Raw genomic sequence first — 19,758 nt, forward strand, 5'->3', positions numbered from 1 at the left:
ATTCAGTTATGTTTAGTTAAATTTTATTTAGTTCTATTCAGTTCAATTCAGTTATATTTCTATAAATGGAATTGAGTTCATTTCTATTCAGTTCAGTTAAGTCCTGTCTAGTTATGTTTTCTTCAGTTCCATTCAGTTCAATTTAATTTTGTTCAGTGATTTCAATTCAGATAAACTCTACTTCAAATGGGCACTAGTAATACTATAATACTATATGATACTAATAAAAACAAGCTGCATGCAAGCTCTAATTGCTGGAAAAGTGCCCCATGCTTCTACTCACTGTCATTTACAGCCAGGCCTTCCACCTGTGACTTACTTTACTAATAGGGCCCAGTGCTTTCTGTAATAATTCTGATAGCATGTCATGGTTTGTTTGTGTGAGTGCTGCTGTTACAGAGATACTGCAGCAGAGATAGCAACTAAAAAAGGCGATGGGACAGTCTGAGATGTACGCTCGGACGTAAACGTCTATCTGTGTGGGCAAGCTTGTGCAGTGCATGATCTGGATGTACTCAACAGAGATGAGTGACAGAAGATATAAAAGCAGATGAAGGGTAGAATGAGACATTCAGACAGAGAGTGAGGGAGAGAGAGAGAGGGAGATATGGCATATTGACCCTATTTATAATCAGCAAAGGACAGATTGTTCACTTAGTTTTTACTTTGGACCAGGGATGCTCTCCATGGCCCTCCACGGTCCCTGTGGCTTTGCTTCTCTGACAGAGGAAAGCCACATGGCCTGTTAACTTGCGACCTTCCAGACGTTTGGTCGGAATCATGCCATGGTGGCTCACCTGGAAGTTTACATGGAACTGATGCTGCTGTCAAGGAATCTACTCTGGACAATTGTGTGTTTGCCACTGCTGCTCTGTATGTCTGTGAGCTGTAACAGGGCGGACAAAGATGCAGGCCTCACTCTGGATCAGGCAACCCGACTGAGACACAAGTGGCTGCTGTCAATCAAGGAATCAAAGCTGAAAGAGCAAGGTATGCTTTCCTCTTTCCACCAGATGCATTATGAAAGTGTATGATTATGGGCTGTAGCCCCTCTGTGTTAATGTAAATTTTTGTCAGACACCCACTACTGTGAGAACTTTTGCATATCTGAACCCCTTGCTTACGTCCTCGTTACATCAGTATACAAAAAACATCAAGTTTAATGATGCTCTAGAGTGAGTCAAGGAACCTGTAATATGAAATGTAAACTTATGGTGCATACAATGTATAAACTGTAAAACTGTAAGGCATGCAGCTAGCATATTGTTGCTGTCCCATAAAAACCTTGTGTCCTTTTTGCATTTTTTATGCAAATCTGGCAGTTGTTCTTTACATTGTCAAAAGTTCATGAAGAAGGGACCAATAGAAATGCTTCAAAATGAAAAGTCCTTTTACTTTGACCTCCATTAAAAGTTAAGAGTCTCCTTTTAAATTTGGACATTTTGGAGATACAATAAGGCTTTGCATGGTTTTTGTAAATGATAAATTGGTGTAAAAAGCATAATTTCATTTATTAATTGTACCATAGCTATAAAAATCATTACCCAAAATATGGCCTTTTCCATTTTTCCACTACTCCTGTTAATACTGTTAACCTAGTGTAACTTACTGCAATTCTGTCTGCAATTTAAAAAGACATCCAAATACTTTCAGTTCACCAATAATTTATTGCATTATATTCTACTGACAGTGGTCTAGACAACTAGTGTAACTCCTGTCTAACAACATATGTTGTTTGTGTGCAAGTACACGACATGGCATGATATGGTAAGATGCTGAAAGACTCTGAATCTTGCACTCAGACCTGTGTGACCAGCTCTGGGTCAATAGAAGAACCAGCAGGCTGACATGTAGTCTTTGTAATATCGCAGCACTACACAGCTTCACTATGACAAATGCATTTGCTCTAGTTCTGCTCTTAATAATCAGAAACGCAAGGACAGTCCCGTGATGTTTGCTTTAAACCAAACACTGATAGCAGAAGAGTGTCAAAGCCGACTTGCGTGATTGTTAAGCTTTGTATTTGGCTAAAGTGATAAAGAATGAGTCATGGTATAAAATAAACATTAAAAGCAATACTGAACTGAAGCATGCTAATGTTGCTAATGTACACACTCACACAGCTTGTCTAGTCTCTGTAGAGAAGTACTGCCAATAGAATAGGACTCTCTGGAGCATGAACGTATTGGCACCATGTTGCCTAATGCCAGGCATGGGCTAGAGGGCTATAAAGCCCCCCAGCATTGAGCTGTGGAGCAGTGGAAGAACTGTGTTCTCTGGAATAATGGGTAGTGCTCCATCCAGTACTTTTGGGATAAGTACTGGGTAGAAGCTCCACTCATACTAATATACCGTAAACTTCACCATTGTCAAACATTTCTATTTATAACCATGGCCTTTACTAGAGAACCCTTGAGAAACCCTTTTTTATATAACATTAAAAGAGTGTCTTTAATGTCTCTCAACAGCTCTATCACAACCTCATCCAGACAGAACAACCAGCATGCACCAGCTCCTGTACTGCCGTGTTGGGATTGGTTACCACCTACAGATCCTGACCAGTGGGAGTGTAGGGGGTGTTCATGAGCCAACTGAGCACAGTAAGTCATACAGTCCTCACGTCTGTTTTAAGAAAATTGGGTAGACAAATTGATCTGTGATACACTATGTGTCCAAAAGTATATAGACACACCTTCTAATTAGTTCATTTAGATACTTTTTGGTAGGTCAAACATGAGTCTGAGGTCATCATGCTCAATCTCAAGCATTGCCTAGAGGGTTTAAAGACCCCCCCCCCCCACCCCCAGTACTGGGCTGTGAAACAGTGGAGTTCTCTGCAGTAAGTTCTGTGGAGCTCCATTCAATACCAATCATTTAACATCAGGACCTGGTCTTGCTAATTCTCATGTGGCTGAATGCAATCAAATCTCAAAGCAATGTTCAAATATCTAGTCAATTACAGGTTGTCAACAGTACAGATTCTAGTTGATTCTAGTTGTTTGTAGATCAGATTTTGTGTTGTCTTGTTTTCCTTCAACATTTAATATCTAACCATCCTTCTCTCTCTCTCTCTCTCTCTCTCTCTCTCTCTCTCTCTCTCTCTATCTCTCTCTCATTTACTCTCAGGTTGGTTGAAGGTGTTTGCCATGAAACGTGGAGTAGTGGGCATACGTGGTGTCAAGAGTGAACTGTATTTATGCATGAATGAAGAAGGAGTTGCACAAGGAATGGTGAGTAACGCTTTGAGCCATATGCACGCTTCCATTGCCCTTAACTCTACCTGTGCAGTGGTGGCAGTGCTTTCCTTTAGCAGACATCTCACCCTGCAAAAAAAAAAAAATCAGGGAAGTGGCACCACCTTGCCCAGTGACGATATGTGTAGAAATATATATATATAACAGTAGGCTTAGGCTGTTATACAACATAAAGGTTAAAGATTATGCCATGAACAGCACAATAATATTAATTACTTTCATTCAGAATTCAGTTTGTGTGTGTACAGAGCTTCAAAGACGACTCGACCAATCACACACTTTATGTTTATGTGACTGGTGCTGGCGGACGTTGATGATGAGGAAGTGTCTGAATTCATCTGTGTTTCCTCTGCTACCTAGTAAATTTAATAGTACAGGCTTCCATATTCTATGAATACTCAAATTACTGTTTAAAAACATATTTGAAACCACTTATAAAATCTGACAAAAACCTCATGAGTAACCATGAGTAGTAATAATAATGCACAAAAATGTGATTTTTGTGGCTTGTTCTGGATACTGGGCATGTACAGATCTTCACATCGAGGAAGCATTTTGACCCACTAGCATTTTGACCCTCCTCCGCCCACCAGCATAACCAGCAAGCTGATTGGTTCTTTATTTTAAAAGGCAGAAGTTTGTCTGTAAACATGGATCATGTTCAGCATTACTAGAACTCACAATCACGTTTAAACCAGTGGCCTCTAATACAGTAATACTATAAACAGAGTGGGGATATGCAGGAGAGTCCTGTGTTTCCTGGTAGAGGTAGGATGTCTGCTTTAGATTGTGCACTGCTCTAACTCCTGCTGTTGTTGTTTAATGAAAAGTGAACATTTCTCATCCACAGAAGCAGTTCTCACCTGACTGCCTGTTCAAAGAGCACCTAGAGGAGAACCACTACACAACCTACTCATCTGCAGCACACCCAGGCCTGTATCTGGCCCTGTCCCACCGAGGGCAGCTTAGGAAGGGAAATACAGTGGGCCCACAGCAGGCCTGTACCCACTTCCTGCCACGCAAGGCCCCAGAAAACTGAGACCAAAAGCACTTTATGTAGCAATAATGGAAGTGCATGTCCACTGAAGCTTTGATTTTGAAAAGCAATGAACATAAAAGAAGCTGGCGTATATCTTTCTCTGATGGACATAAGGCTGGTGCCCTGCAGATTTGAGAGTGTATAGTGTTGCCTGAAGATAAAAGCACATCTGCACAATGGCTGTATGTCCAAAAGTTCCTCACTCCAGCTTTCAGTTGTTCACTAAGAACACCAGAACCAATACCAAGCGTTGGCTAGAGGGGTATACAGCTCACCAGCACTGGGCAGTGGAGTGCTGTTTGTATGAGCATTGTATGAGCTGGAGTGGTGTTTGTGTTCCAGAACTAATCATCATACATCACTACACCTCACTAATGCCTTTGTGGCTGAATGCAGTCAAATTCGCAATGTTCCAGCACTAGTTATTATTAATTAATATTGAAGATGATCAGATGTCTAAAACTTTTGGACATATAATGTGACTTCTTCTAAAAAAGCCCTGCAGATCCAAGACTGCTTAGTCTGGCATGAAAAAACAAGCATATGCACACTGAATGTAAATGTTGTTCTCTTATTTACACTGTGTAATATTAATGTTGTATAATATGAATATTTATATATTTAATTTATATATAATTCTGTATATATTCTGTAATATAAATCTAATTTTATTTGCAATGGTGTATGTCACTTTCTGGGATTGAACACTCTTAATTAAAATGTGATTTAGCAGCACACAAATAAACATGAAGAATGAAGAAAGCTGGGGCACTGAGGAGATGGGGTGGAGTAATGGGACATTGGGGTTTTGAGGAGAGATGGGGTGGAGTAATGGAGTTTTGAGGAGAGATAGGGTGGAGTAATGGGGTTTTGAGGAGAGATGTGGTGGAGTAATGGGGTTTTGAGGAGAGATGGGGTGGAGTAATGGAGTTTTGAGGAGAGATGGGGTGGAGTAATGGGGTTTTGAGGAGAGAAGGGGTGGAGTACTGGGGTTTTGAGGAGAGATGTGCTGGAGTAATGGGGTTTTGAGGAGAGAGATGGGGTGGAGTAATGGAGTTTTGAGGAGAGATGGAGTGGAGTAATGGGGTTTTGAGGAGACTGGGGTGGAGTAATGGGGTTTTAAGGAGAGATGGAGTGGAGTAATGGGGTTTTGAGGAGAGATGGAGTGGAGTAATGGGGTTTTGAGGAGAGATGGGGTGGAGTAATGGGGTTTTGAGGAGAGATGGAGTGGAGTACTGGGGTTTTGAGGAGAGATGGAGTGGAGTAATGGGGTTTTGAGGAGAGATATGGTGGAGTAATGGCGTTGTGTCTCATAGAGAGTCTCGTCCAGATAAACGCTCCTTTAAAAAATAGGAAACTAATGTCAGCATAACTGTACATCAACTCAAAGGCTTTTCATGGAGCAATTCAGTATCGTCCCTATGAGTTAACATCATTACAGACGGCCTGTTATACCCCTTATATCTTTACTCTCCATCACCTCTCTATCCTCTCCTATCCCTCTATACTCTTTTCTCCTACATCACTCAACTAAGTGGTTTAAAGATGTACATCTGCATTTTCTAGCTGTCTTAATATGCCCAATGCCTTAGTGCCTAGTGCCGAAAAGGTACGCAGGTCCATCTGTAACCTGATCGAGTATCCAGGGAGACGCTGTGGTCACCTGATCTTCTCTTAGAGTGACACAACTTCTCAGTAAACCCCAGCTCAGGTATCCCATCGTGCCTGAGAGAGAGAGAGAGAGAGAGAGAGAGAGGGAGAGAGAGAGAGAGAGATAGAGAGAGAGAGATGTCCAGTTATTGCAAAAGACACAGAGCCCACAGCGCTTGCACACTTGTGGATAAACAAAGCATGAGGATACTATAACACTTCTGGGTAAGTAAGGGACACAACATAGACTATATTAACCCATTCAACCCTAGGTTTAATTTGTTGTATGATATATTAGTGCATTATTAGTGCAATACATACTAAAAGCCAATAGGAGGTATATGTAACTGTCTCCTATAGCTTCTGTGAGAGTGATCTAAGTGTATTTCTGAGAACTTATGAGGTAATTCTGAGATGTTAGTTACAGCTTAAGGATTATTACTCAGTAATTACATGGAAAAACAAAGCAGACCTGCTGCGTAAGTCTCAGGTTACAGAAGTGAGGAGTACAAGTCTGGATCCACAGGCTGTTCCATTACATTTAAAAAGTAGTAATTAATACAGTTAATTTAACATGTAGACCAGGGTTCTTCAAATCCAGTCCTGGAGGTCCAGTATCCAGCATGGCTTGCCAATTTCCCACTTAAACACACCTGGATCAAATGGTCTGTTACATTCTGTACATTCTACAGTCTGTTAATTACCAGTTAATTACTGTAGTGGGGTTATTATCAGCAAACTGTGCTGGACACGAGCCCTCCAGGACTGGATTTGAAAAACCCTGATGTAAACCTCCATGCACTGAAATGTCTCATTGACTTGACTCTCATCCTGTTCTCTGCCTGATCACATGTAGCCATAATGTCTGTGTGATGGTGGTTATGGCTATTCCTGATGGACAGGAGACTGCAGTGGGTGTACCTGCTGAAGCTGAGCTTAAGAATGGAGGTGTGGAGGCTACAGCAGGAGGAGAAGAGAGCGTAGCCACACACACACAGGTTAGTAAGTGGTGAATCTGTGTTTTATAGCTTCATCTATCTATAAAGAAAATATGTGGCTACAGTGTTACACACACCTGCCTGGTTGGCACATTTTGAGGGTGGAGAAAGTGCTCGGTTTCTGACCACAAAGCCACTGTTGGTGGGTTGTTGGGCTGTTGGGCTGTTCTCAGTTCCACAGTCACTGCTGTGCATATTACCATGTCTTAAGTGCCACTGCTTTGCTAAGAATGGTCCACCACCCAGTGATATCAGGTCATCAGTGGTCATCAGTGGTGGTCTCTTTCCATTGATAGATGGGAAATGAGGTGGCTGATAAACTGTGCAGCAGCAGAAAGCCTACAGCCAGTAACTGTAACTTTACAAAGTGCCCCTCCTCTGACAAAATCAAAGGGTTTCAATTGAATTTGTGAGCGATGGCATAAAAAAACACTTTTGGTTCCATAAAGAACATTATTTGTAATAGAGATGTGTGAAAGTGAAGATTGTCTATGGAACCAACTCAAAGAACAAACTGGCCAGTGAGTGTAGGTGCATGGTATGAACTTGCAACCTGGTGTAATCAGCTGTTTAAGGCCATGCTCATTCTCAATCCTTTCACCTCCACAGGCGGCAGGGACGGAGCAGACATGCCCTTCTAGAATAGAGGTGGTCTCTGTTGGAGAAGAAGACCTTCCAGCCCCTGACACACCGTCCACCCTCAATGTCAGCCCCCTTGACAGCCACAATGGTGTCCTGGCAGCAGAAAACAGCGGCAGTAAACCAGCCTCTGAGACCACAGAAAGCACAGATTGCCAACCTGAAGCCCCCAGTAATATCCAGGCACAACCCTCTCCAGCAATGCCTGTCACTAAAGTCCAGCCTTTCCTATCAGGTAGGAGAAAAGGAAGATTAGGGATTAGAAAACACTGGAAAGAACTGGTTTCCTTCTTAAACTCTGTAGAGAAATGATGATCTGTGGTAGAGCTTAGCACTGGCTTAGCACCATTTTGCTGTGCAGCTGGTTTAAAGATCTGAGACAATGTAGCATGTGAACCTAAGATACTGGTGCTATGTTATAGTTATATAGTTATATATTATTATGTTATATATTTCATCAGCGATCAGGCCTCACTAGGAGATCAGGGTCATTTCTATCAGGTTAACATTGTAACATCATTGTAAACATGTTACTTAATGAAGTTTGTATAAAACATCTCAGAAAATGTCAGAAATGAAGTATTAGTCTCAGTGTCTAATTATAAACGAGACCAAACCCATATTCCCTGGCACTTCCACCTTATATGACATAGTTGTTTAACAAAACAAACAATCTACTTTTGCTCAATTCATTATTCATACTTGTTTAGGTTACTCCATAGGTGTGTTTTGCTGTGTTTACAATGTGCATATGTTTTATTAATTAACTCTCTCCTCCACCCAAGATGATCTAGTGGAGGAGAAGACGCTCCGAGGCCGCTTGTTTGCGAGAAGGATGGAGCTGTTAATTGGCGCATGTGCTTTACTCATGGTCATCCTCGTGCTGGGTATCGGGTTGGGAGGTGAGTGGGTGACACACTGCCCGTAAAGTGCAACGAGCTAGAGGAGACTCATGATGGCACGTAGAGGCCCCAACCGGCGTGAATAATTAACAACCATGATTGTATTGCAGAAAGTGGGGCCCACCGGTCCAAACCTGGGAGATGTCTGGAACTCCGGTTGCAGAGTCTGATTAAATTCTGCAGTGTCAGATTTCTATACCGTCTGAGTAGTGATGTATGAGTGGCACTAGCAGAGGATAGAGAAAAAGACATAGACAGATAGGCAGATAGGCAGGCAGACAGATAGATATACGTACAAATAGATAGCTGGCACACAGAGACACACATGAACACATGCTCACACACCTGTGTTTTTCTCCCGTTGCAGTGGGCCTGAGCTGTATGGGGAAGTTCCGCTGTGGCTCATCTCACTGTATCAGCAGCACTGCGCAGTGTGATGGACATGTGGACTGTGAGCATGGCGAGGATGAGCTTAGCTGTGGTGTGTACAACTGTCTTCATCTGTTCATCATGCATCATGTCATGTATCATATCACAGCAATCTACTGAAGGAAATTACATCTCTGAATGTGTGTTTTTGTCAAATGTGCTGCTCTGGTATGTTGAGAGTAAAGCTGGTGAATGTGCACTCTCCCTGCAGTGCGTGTGAGCGGCAAGAACTCGGTGCTGCAGGTGTTGAGTGAGGGAGTGTGGAGCACGGTGTGTTCTGAGGACTGGGATCCTGAGCTGGGATTCTCTGCCTGCAAGCAGCTTGGATACTCCAGGTCAGGTTCTGTAGGGCTGTGTGCTTTGAGGAGGAGATTCCTTTGAAGTTGGAGGAATTTAGATGAAGTTCCTGTAGTATTTTGTATTACGCCATTGGCTTGCACATTTTTCAACCCAGCCTTGCATTTTTTTAGTGTTCTTTATCCTTCTCTAACACACCCAAACCTACTTTTACCAAGGAATAAGCAGACCAAGTGTATAGTACCAGGATCGGGACACCACTTGCTGTTGTAAACGTATGAGACTGCAGCATTTCAGACTGTGCAGTATAGAGAGTTTCAATTCAGGCCACTTTAAAATAAAAAGTTTCTGATTACAGGAGCTGATTTTAGTTTAGTCAGAACTACAGACTACATTTTCAGTTCTGCATCTCAGTTTGGGCAACTATACAGTTTAATGAGCCTCAGGATACTGCTGAAATATTTTGCTTACTGTTTATTCCCATGCAGGTTAGGACTCCCCCAATCACATGGGGTGGGGGAGGCCTTCCTTTACTCAGACTACTGACCATGGAGGGCTGTGGTGCTGATAGGACATGGACTTAAGATCTTCTGTTTTTGACATTCATGCAGTTGCAGCCAGTTGCACCACTCTAGAGCTGTGGAGCAATGTACATTTCTGTGTCCAAGACAGGATGGAAAGGTAGATTTACTTAGAACTGTGTTCTTATGCAGTGTAACTTCACAGCTCTGAAGTGGCACACCAATCTAACTGCTGTTTATCAAGCCTGTGGAGATTATACGTTCATTATAACATAAACTTTCAGCAAGGGCTCAGTGCTCCATTGTCAGAAGCCTCCAGGTCTGGGGACGCCATGTGATAGAAGGAGTCCTTACATGCTGGTGGGAATAAACAGTAGACTAATTGAGGGTGGGGAGTTTAGGCTTAACTCAAACAGTATTCTTCGCAGAACTGAAAAATGTGAGTTAAGGCAAGATTTCAATAAACTCAAATCTCAAAGAAACCCCTGTCATCATCAGTAACTGTCATTTAAAGTTGGCCTGACTTTTTACAGTGTACATTGGTGCCAGTGCCACCGTCACATTACGTGGTCAACAGTATATGACAACAGAGGATGGAGGTATAAGGTAGAGTTTATGACGGGTCAGTAAGTGGAGGCATAAGGTAAGTATTTGTAATAAAGTAGATAGTGAGTGGATGTTGAACTGCTGTGAACTCCCCTGGACCACTGGGGAAGGATACACCATGAGTCCCACCTTACTTTCCCACCATGTAGATTCCAGATAAGAAACATGACTCTGCTTTATCAGTGAGGTGATATCTTGTTTGCTTTTCTTTAGCCTTTCTTCATAAAAACAATATTCCCACAAGTAAACTGACATGCTGTGTTCTCTAACCAACTGTTTTTCTTCACCTATATCCCCCTCTTAGCTATGTGCAGTCTGGATCTCTCCTTCTCTCCAACATTGAACAAGAACTTCAGAATAACCTGGTGTCAATCAATCTGAGCCAGCCAGGTCCACTGCAGGCCATCAAGATACACAACACAACCAATCTCAGGTGTGAAATAGTATTACTGGTTAAAATGCCAATGATGATGATACTGTCAATGATGAGGGTGAAAGTTTGGCACCTTTATAGGAGAAGAAAAAATCTAATTTTTAATGGAAGTCAGTTTAATGTTTGGAGCATTTCCATTGATTTATTAATCATTACAAAATTGACACAGTGTAGGTCAGTGCTCTGAGTGGTTCAGTGGACTAAGGCCCTGCTACTGTGATCTGAGGATCGCCGGTTCGGTTCTTGCTGCATGCCGTCCGTAGCCAGAGTCTGAGAAAGCACAATTGGCCTTGCTTTCTCAGGGGTGGGCTGAAGGCCCTTCCTCCTACAACACTACATGTACCACAGGCATCTGTTAGCTGTTGTATCAGACCCGGGGAGCCGCGCTTTCTTCCAAGCTGCATCAGCGGTAGCTTGACAAGAACTGGTGGCTGGCTTCTAGTGTGTTAAAGGAGACATGCTAGTTTTTACCCTCCAAGGGTTGAGGGCCAAAAAAATATGTGTCTGTGTGTATATATAAAGTGTGGCAGTTTCCCAAGTCTATCTATTCCAGTGGTGTCCTTAAGTGTAGACTAGTATAGTAATAGACTTTGTGTACAATGAGGTAGCTAAGTATGTGATGAAGCAAAGCTGCTAGTTATATCACTAACTTCTACAGACGTAAAGAAAACGTTCTCATGCAGCTCCTCCAAAGTTCCTTAGTGCAATAGCAGCATTTCGGCCTGAAGTGGTAATGATATAGAAGCCACAGGAAGGCACAGTTGAAACACAATGTTGCTTTAATGAACAGTTTACTGATAGAAAATCAGTGAAGCATTAACAACACAATTAATAATTCATTTACAACCTTCAGCGTAACTGTTACCACTTTGTACAGGTTAACTATAAGCCCACTTAAGTGTATTCACAGAATGGTAAAACACAAGTGTGAGTGAGTATAGCTGTAGAGTATAGTATTCATATTATAGCTGGAGTGTACTGACAGCACACTTCAGAGATGTTAGAGGCTAAATGTGATCCTGGAACTGGTAGAGTGTTGCACCAAAATGCAAAGTCATGTAATTATTAAAACAATAAATAAAGAAAGATATATACAGTGCATATAAAAATATTCACACCCTTGGATATTCTCATGTTTATTGCATTCATAAAATGAAATCATGGTCAATATAATTAATCAACAGATTTCTACAGTGATGCCCAATAAAACAAAAATATATATATCTGATGTAAAATAAATGATCGCATAAATATTCACCCCTTCAAAGTGACTGACCTCATTCAAAAGAGGCAAAAGGTGCTAGTAGTCTCACAGATAGTGGAATGGAGATCACCTGATGTGTCTGACTCTTCCTGGCTACAAATACACCATGAAGACAAATGAACACTCTACACAACTCATGACACAGATGTTGGAATTTGGCCTCCGCCTTTAACCCATCCTGGCAGTGAACACACACACACATACACAATAGTGAACAAACATACACAATAGTGAACAAACATACACAGTAGTGAGCAAACATACACACTAGTGAACAAACGGTTAGTGAAGAACGGTTGGTGGAGAAAAGGTTAGAGCCAGGATATGGATACAAAACTAAATGAAGTCAATTAACACTGAACATCATTAAGAAATGGAGGGAATTTGGCACATGTGTAACTCTACCTAGAGCAGGCCATCCTCACATAGTAAATGCTTGTGCATAAAGGAGACCAGTGAGGGAGGCCCGAAGACATCCATGCGATTTATGCAATTACTTATTTTACATTATATATTTTTATTCAATTGAATTACTGTGGAAATCTGTTTTTTACATTGACATTAAAAAGCCATGTTTTACATTCACCATGATTCCATTTATAAAAGCAATAAAAGGGGAAAACATCCAAAGGGGTTGACAATGTCTTATATGCCCTGTATTTCCAGCATGTATTTCATACACATATAGTATATTTTAAAACATTTACTAGATCATATAATATAAATAACGACCATCTTTAGGCTTGAAGACCCTCTTGAGGGCTCTTTCCTATCTCTAGACTTGCATCATTGCTTCACCATGTAATTAATCCTGCAGCACTTTCCCTCTATGTAAACTAATCTTGACAGCTATCCAGCTGCACATACACACAAATGCTATGCAGCCAAACACACACACACACACACACACACACACACACACACATACAGAAGCATGCATAAGGGAGGATTATGTGTACGCTTTGTTCTATAGCCAGCAGCTTTAGGCCTTTAAAGTGGCCTCCTCTGTTCTCCTTTGGAATTTGTTATTTCACAGCCTCAGAGCTCCTGCCTGACCTCAAAAAGAGGAGGACTTTTTACTGACTGACTTCTTTCTGCATTAGTTCTTATATAAGTTTTTTTATCATTATAATAATGTCTAATTAAAGAAACCTCTAACCTCCTCTCTACAGTAAAACCGAGTGCAGTTCAGGCAAAGTGATAACGCTGAAGTGTTTGGGTAAGCATGGGGCTATAATCTCTCCACATACTCTATTTTTGACATTCTTGACTTTCATTTCCAGGCACCACCTTTCCAAAAAGTGAGCACAGATCTAATTGAAACATTAAATAATTATTTAAATATTATATAATTTAATCATTTGCAGTATATTGTTGCTGATGCCAAGAATGTCATCTACTTTTTGCACTGAATAAAAAATTCAAGATGAGCAAATGAAAGGAAAGTTGACAGTATATTATATTATATTGTGTGCAGGGAGCTCTTATCTGATCACATTCATGTGCAAGGGATTAGGGAGGAGCTCCCAGCCCCTTCAAATGCCTGCATTCTCCACCACTTGTGATTTCACATGACTGGAAAAACTCACGTCACCTTACACACACATAACCCATGATGTGGTTGGTGTGGCGCAGCAGATAACACCACTACCTGTCTGTCATGGAGCTACCACACCATGTGGGAGACTGGGGTTCGATTCCCAGTCTGGGTGACTGTGCTGCGCTATACCAATAAGAGTCCTTGGGCAAGACTCCCAACACTGCATTGGCCCACCTTTGTAATACGAGTAACCTTGTAAGTCCCTCTGGATAAGAGCGTCAGCTAAATGCTGTAAATGTAAATGTGAAGCCACCCAAACCCCTGACCCATAACAAACCATACAGCCTACTGGTTTAAACAGTGCCTATAGCTCACACAGACTTTAGCTGAGTCCCTCTGGTTCTCTCACCTCTCCAGCTCTCTCAGCTCTCTGTCAGAGCTTTCCCAGTTCTCTCTTCGGGTGTAAGCTGGGGCATTCAGAGGGGCTGGGAATTCGTTGCACTTTTGAATGTGATCAGGTGAGAACTCCCAGCACCAGGTGGCGGAGAAACATGATGGCACCACCGTTCTTCCTTCCACAATATACTGTATAAAGGGCTTTACACCCCTTTAGCTGACACACATGGCATGTTGACCTTAGGGTCATGGACAGCTGCTCCAGAGTGTTCCACTATTCTGCTGGAAATGCAAGCTGTACACCTGTGTCAGAAACAGGTGCACCTTAAAGTAGCGGATCACCACCCCAACTCGTCCTAAACTCCCCAGCTCATTCCAAAAGTAGTGGATGGAGCACCACCATCATTCCAGAGAACACAGTTCCACTGCTCAACTGCTCAATGCTGAGGGGGCTTCATACCCCTCTCGTCCAAGCCAGGCATTAGGCAGCTTAAAGTAGCTGAATGCATTAAATGAATCATTAGAAGGAGTATCCACAAACATTTGAACATATAATGTAATTCTGTTTGTGTGTGTGTGTGTGTGTAGAGTGTGGTTCCAGGCCTCAGTTCAGCACACGTATTGTTGGGGGTAACCTGTCTCGAGAGGGCCAGTTTCCCTGGCAGGTGAGCTTGCAGTTCCAGAATGAGCACCTGTGTGGAGGCTCTGTTGTGGCAACACGCTGGATACTAACGGCTGCCCACTGTGTGTATGGGTGAGTATACTCCAGCACTCCAACTGACACACTCAATCCTGTCAGTCATGGATGAATTGATTTTAAAAATAAATAGAAATCTGCTGTTTAAATAGGTGTCCGCTTTAAAATTGAGCTTCTTTGACTAAGCAGGATGGACTAAAATTGGATTTATATATGGACAAAAGTATTGGGACACCTGCTTATTCATTGTTTCTTCTGAAATCAATTATATTAAAATACTTTATTCAGCTTTTGTCAGAGTAACTGTTTTTACTGTTTTACTGAGGCTTTCTACAACATTTTAGAACATTGCTGTGAGGATTTGATGGCATTCAATGATGAGAGTATCAGGATCCCCCCCCCCCCCCAACTACCCAACCCAACCCCACCCCAAAGTATTGGATGGAGCACCATCCATCATTCCAGAGAACATAGTTCCACTGCTTCACAGCTCAATGCTGGGGGGCTTTATACCCTTCTAGCCTATGTCTGGCATTAGGCAGCATGGTGCCAATAGGTTCATGTTTGCATCTGTGTCAGCAATGGCTAAATGCATGTATTGGAAGGGGTGTCCACAAACATTTGGACAGCTAGTGTATGTGCTGTATAAATAAGGACTGTAATAATTACTGCAATTATTTTGTCCTTTTTCTTCAGATTTGCATTCCCTCGGCTGTGGACAGTGCTTGTTGGACTGACAGAGCAGCCGGTCAGTGGGGCAAAGTATCTTTCTGTGGAGAAGATTATTTATCATGCCCGCTACAGGCCTAAAGGCCTGGACCACGATATTGCTTTGCTGAAGCTGGTGGAGCCTCTTACCTTCAATGGTAATAGTTTATCTCTATTGGATTGCTATTAGGCATGCATTAATGAAAAAGCATGAGCAGTTGCATTATGCTAATTGATTTTCATTAGAAAATCAGCCTCAGGGCTCCAGCACACCAGAGGTGTCTGGGCTGATTTGGGGTTTAAATGTGGGCTTTTGGCTTTTGGATTGGTTAATCATCTCAACCCCTTTTTTGCCTCCCTTCTTCAGGCTATGTTGAGCCCATCTGTCTGCCTAACTTTGGAGAAGAATTTGAGGATGGCAAAATGTGCTGGATTTCAGGCTGGGGGGCCACTGAGGATGGGGGTGAGTCTGAGAAAATTATTTTATATAGTGAGCTTGTAAATAAGTGAGCTTGTAAAGCAGAAGGATCGGATCTGATCTTCTTTTGACGCCCCAGGTGAAGCCAGTGTGTCACTGCACTCTGCAAAGGTGCCCCTTATCTCCACCAAAGCCTGCAGCCAGCCTGAAGTCTACCAGGGCTACATTTCCCCAGGCATGATCTGCGCCGGATACCTGGAGGGAGGAACCGACTCCTGCCAGGTAACGTTAACACTTCCAATTGGTTTAAACACTGTAACATTAAGAGCATTTTTATATTTTAATATGCACATGCCTATGTGTCCAAAAGTATTCAGATGCCCCATTTCATTAGTAAAATAAGCTGCTTTAGGATGCTCCCATTTTTCAGACTGGTGTTTAGGTGCATACATGCAGCTTGTATATTCTCCATAGATAAGAATTACCAATAGAATGGAATGCTCTGGAGGTCACCATGACCAAAGCCAAGCATCGGCCAGAGGGGTATAAAGCCCCCCAGCATTTGGCAGTGGAGCAGTTACTTTGTTATCTGGGGTGATAAAGCTCCATCCAATACCTTTGGGACAAGCTGGAGTGGTGTTTGTGACCCAGAACAAATCATCAATCTCAGTACCTGATCTCACTGATGCTGTTGTGGCTGAAAGCAATCAAACCCACACCACAATGTTCTAGTATCTAGTAAAAATCCAGAAGCGAATCTTCTGATGAGGAGAACAGGGTTGTTGTGGGTCATGCTAATATCCAAGCTGACTGCTAACATCTAAAAAAAGATCACCTCAAATGTTCATAGTTCATATTTCTGACCACTACTGATACAAAAGTCCAAAAATGTTTATTTACCAAGCAGTAAATGTGTCACAGGGGGACAGCGGTGGTCCACTGGCCTGTGAGGACTCTTCGGTGTGGAAGCTGGTGGGGGCCACAAGCTGGGGTCAAGGCTGCGCTGAGAAAAACAAACCTGGGGTTTACACACGCATCACACAGGCCCTCACCTGGATCCACCAGCAAATGGAGGTGAGAACAATGCAATAGCATGGGAGTAGAAATGAGGGGGTGCTGGAGCTACACTCTTTAGGTGGTTCTGTGAGAGATGCCATAGACGAACCGCTTTTGGTTCTACAAAATAACGTGTGTATAAGAGATGTATGAGTGTGAAGAACCTTAAAATGGAGAAGAGCCTTTACATCAAGTAAAGGTTCTTCAGTGTGGAAAAGCAACAGTGGTCATTTTACTGTAGGATATGCCTTAAGGAACCATTTGAGGCACATTTATTTTTAGGAGTGGACAGTTACATATCAAGGCCAAGAGGGCTTTGCAGAGGTTCTACTGCCTTCAGTGAGAAAAGTAGATGTACAGTAGTAGTACAGTAGATGGGGGACGAGGGGGCACACATGGCTGGGAGGTTTTAGAATGCAGTAGCTGAGAACAGGCGCTGCCCTCTGGTGGTTCAAAATGTTATTAGGATGTTTTGTAGATTTTAGATTGTCAAAGGTTTGTGTTTTTTCTAAAGCAGTGCAGTTACTGCCGTCAGGAAAATGTTATTGTCCATTTTTTATTGTTCATAAAATGGAAACTTGTCTTTGGCAGTCTGGCACACAAATACACAATTAAATTCATACATACATACACAAATACTATAACACCAACACTGCTTACAGCAACCATACACTCAGGCTATGTAGGGCGGTGGCTTCACAGCATAGGGCACAAATGATTTTTTTGTACCCATTCTTCCTAGCTGGTGGGACCTTAAGTCTCCTGCCCATTGGCAGCCACTGAAATGGTGGGTGAAGGAGGTGTGCAGGGTCATTATAGACCTGAATTGCTATATGTTATAGATTAGATATATATAAGTTAGTGACCGTTGTTTTTGTCTCCAATGATCTTACTGGCCTGGTTAACCAGCTTGTTCCTATACTTAACTGAGAGCTTCCCCTAGCAAGACCTGCCCTGTCAAACCTGACAACACTCTTAATACGTGACCTGAACACCATGATGTCGCTGGTATTAAAACTCCTGCCTTGCCTTTTTATAGAGGCGATCCACTCACTCTGAAAAGTGAGTCTACTGTCAATGAATGTTCCCAAGTATGTAAATCGATCAGCTTGTTCCACTTCTTGCTCTTTAATCAGAATTGGTTCAAAGACAGACCCTATGCTGCCGGCTAGCATCCTCCCTCCAACACAAAGCTCCTTGGTCTTACTTAGCTACATTAGGCTTATTACACATTAAGCTGCATTACTCAGTAACTTCAGGGACTTCTGTATAAACTGGTGGGGCTATTCTCTGGTAATAGGAGTTTGTAATAACACCTTCGGCCACTGGCAGGCCATAGCCTGTTTAAGGGGTTAAGATCAAGGAAGCTGTCCTCAAACCAGGTGGCTAGATGGTTAATGTATCAGCATATTTTCTAAGCAAAATGTCTTTGCTGTTATATTTGACCTTATTTGTGTATATAGAGAATAGAAGAGGGGATAAAAACACACCCCTGTGGAACAGGCAGTTGGAAAGGGCTATGACAAAATTATTTTCATTACGGCTTAATACTCCACATCAAAGATATGCAAATAATTCTGTAATATTTTATGAAGAAAGACCAGATTATTAATACTTTCCAGAATATAGAAATATACGTTTCATTATCTGCCATAAAGTGAAGAATATATTCAGTATTATTTACACATTTAACACATCTTTATTTCCTCCTTAGAGAGAAGAAACTCTGAACCCCTCTCCTGTCAGCTCAGACAACTTAGACAGCAGGCAAGACTTAATGACCTTACATGTGCAAGAGAATTAGGAGGCTATTGATTTGCCATTCAAGCACTGTTTCCCTCAGTGCACTGGATTTCTTTCATTCTGCATGGACCCCACTCAGTAGGAGAGTCTGCTGTCAAGTCATTGACAGGTATCCCGGCTCAGAGAGAAAAAGCATCAGCCCTATCTGGCCAGGGAACAACACAGCAGTGGACGTTCTGGAAAGGACGAGAGATAATGGTGCGAACACCAGTTAGCCCTTTTCTTCAGGCAGATCTAACAAATGCTTTCTTCAAACTGCCCACCCAGTTCCACCCAGTTCCACCCAGTTCCATCATGGATCTCCCAGCGACTTACAGCACCTGTCTCATCATTAAGGCCTTAGAAGTGATTCAATGTAAATGGGCCCTGCAGGGTCATGGACTCAAATCAGGCATCCAACCATGCATTATACACTGGTTTAGTCAAAGAATAACATTGGAAGACCATACACAGCTTCAGAGCTCTTAGCCTGGAGCTCTAACCACTGAGCCACCACCCCTGCTGCAGTTCAGGTATGTACCAACAGAAACTCAGCATTAATCTGACCTACTGTTAGGACTTTTCTTAATAACTAATTAAAAATAAAATTGATTTTGGTGAATGAGGCCTAATATCAGGCAGATATTTGGAATTCTGATATTTAACTAATATTTGATGATGTATTTATTGAACTCTAGGGGAGAAGGTTTAGTTTGATGCTAGACTTAAAATATGCACTACACACAAATATATATCTGCATTGTATTCATTTGACTGCATCTGTAATCCTCTAAAATAGCAGTGTTATATTTCTCTGTTTTGCTGATCCAGGTGCTGATCATCATCTTACAAACATTTGATCCAAATGCTAAATCTAAATGTGACCATATTTTTGTTAAAAAAAAACAAAAAAAAATGTTAGGATGCCACGGATGGGGAGTTTCAAGCAGGCCTAAGGAATTGATTTGGTCATATAGGCTATTAAGGCTACTTGTTGGTCATTTGCTAAATGAGTAAATGTGTAAGAACACAGTATTAACATGCTGTAGCTGCATGGTTTGAAAGGTATTCGCACCCTCTCTCGCTCACACACACACACACACACACACACACACACACACACACGGTT

At 42.0% G+C, this 19,758-nt stretch overlaps 2 protein-coding genes across 2 annotated transcripts; both read left to right on the top strand.

The window, feature by feature from the left end:
• Window positions 1-2,503: 2,503 nt before the first annotated feature.
• On the top strand, window positions 2,504-4,337 carry fgf9 (fibroblast growth factor 9). The gene is made up of 3 exons (XM_072686276.1): window positions 2,504-2,600; window positions 3,127-3,230; window positions 4,105-4,337. Exons 1-3 carry the CDS (start codon window positions 2,504-2,506, stop codon window positions 4,291-4,293), a joined length of 390 nt encoding a protein of 129 aa, XP_072542377.1. The 3' UTR covers window positions 4,294-4,337.
• A 2,487-nt stretch (window positions 4,338-6,824) lies between these two features.
• Window positions 6,825-18,787, top strand: tmprss3a (transmembrane serine protease 3a). The gene is made up of 13 exons (XM_072686277.1): window positions 6,825-6,941; window positions 7,551-7,815; window positions 8,375-8,482; window positions 8,850-8,963; window positions 9,123-9,246; window positions 10,640-10,768; window positions 13,205-13,251; window positions 14,557-14,722; window positions 15,362-15,531; window positions 15,741-15,836; window positions 15,931-16,073; window positions 16,713-16,865; window positions 18,562-18,787. Exons 1-13 carry the CDS (start codon window positions 6,825-6,827, stop codon window positions 18,649-18,651), a joined length of 1,722 nt encoding a protein of 573 aa, XP_072542378.1. The 3' UTR covers window positions 18,652-18,787.
• The last annotated feature ends 971 nt before the right edge of the window (window positions 18,788-19,758 follow it).

Source organism: Salminus brasiliensis, chromosome 8 (assembly GCF_030463535.1).
Source record: "Salminus brasiliensis chromosome 8, fSalBra1.hap2, whole genome shotgun sequence".
NCBI lineage: Eukaryota > Metazoa > Chordata > Actinopteri > Characiformes > Bryconidae > Salminus > Salminus brasiliensis.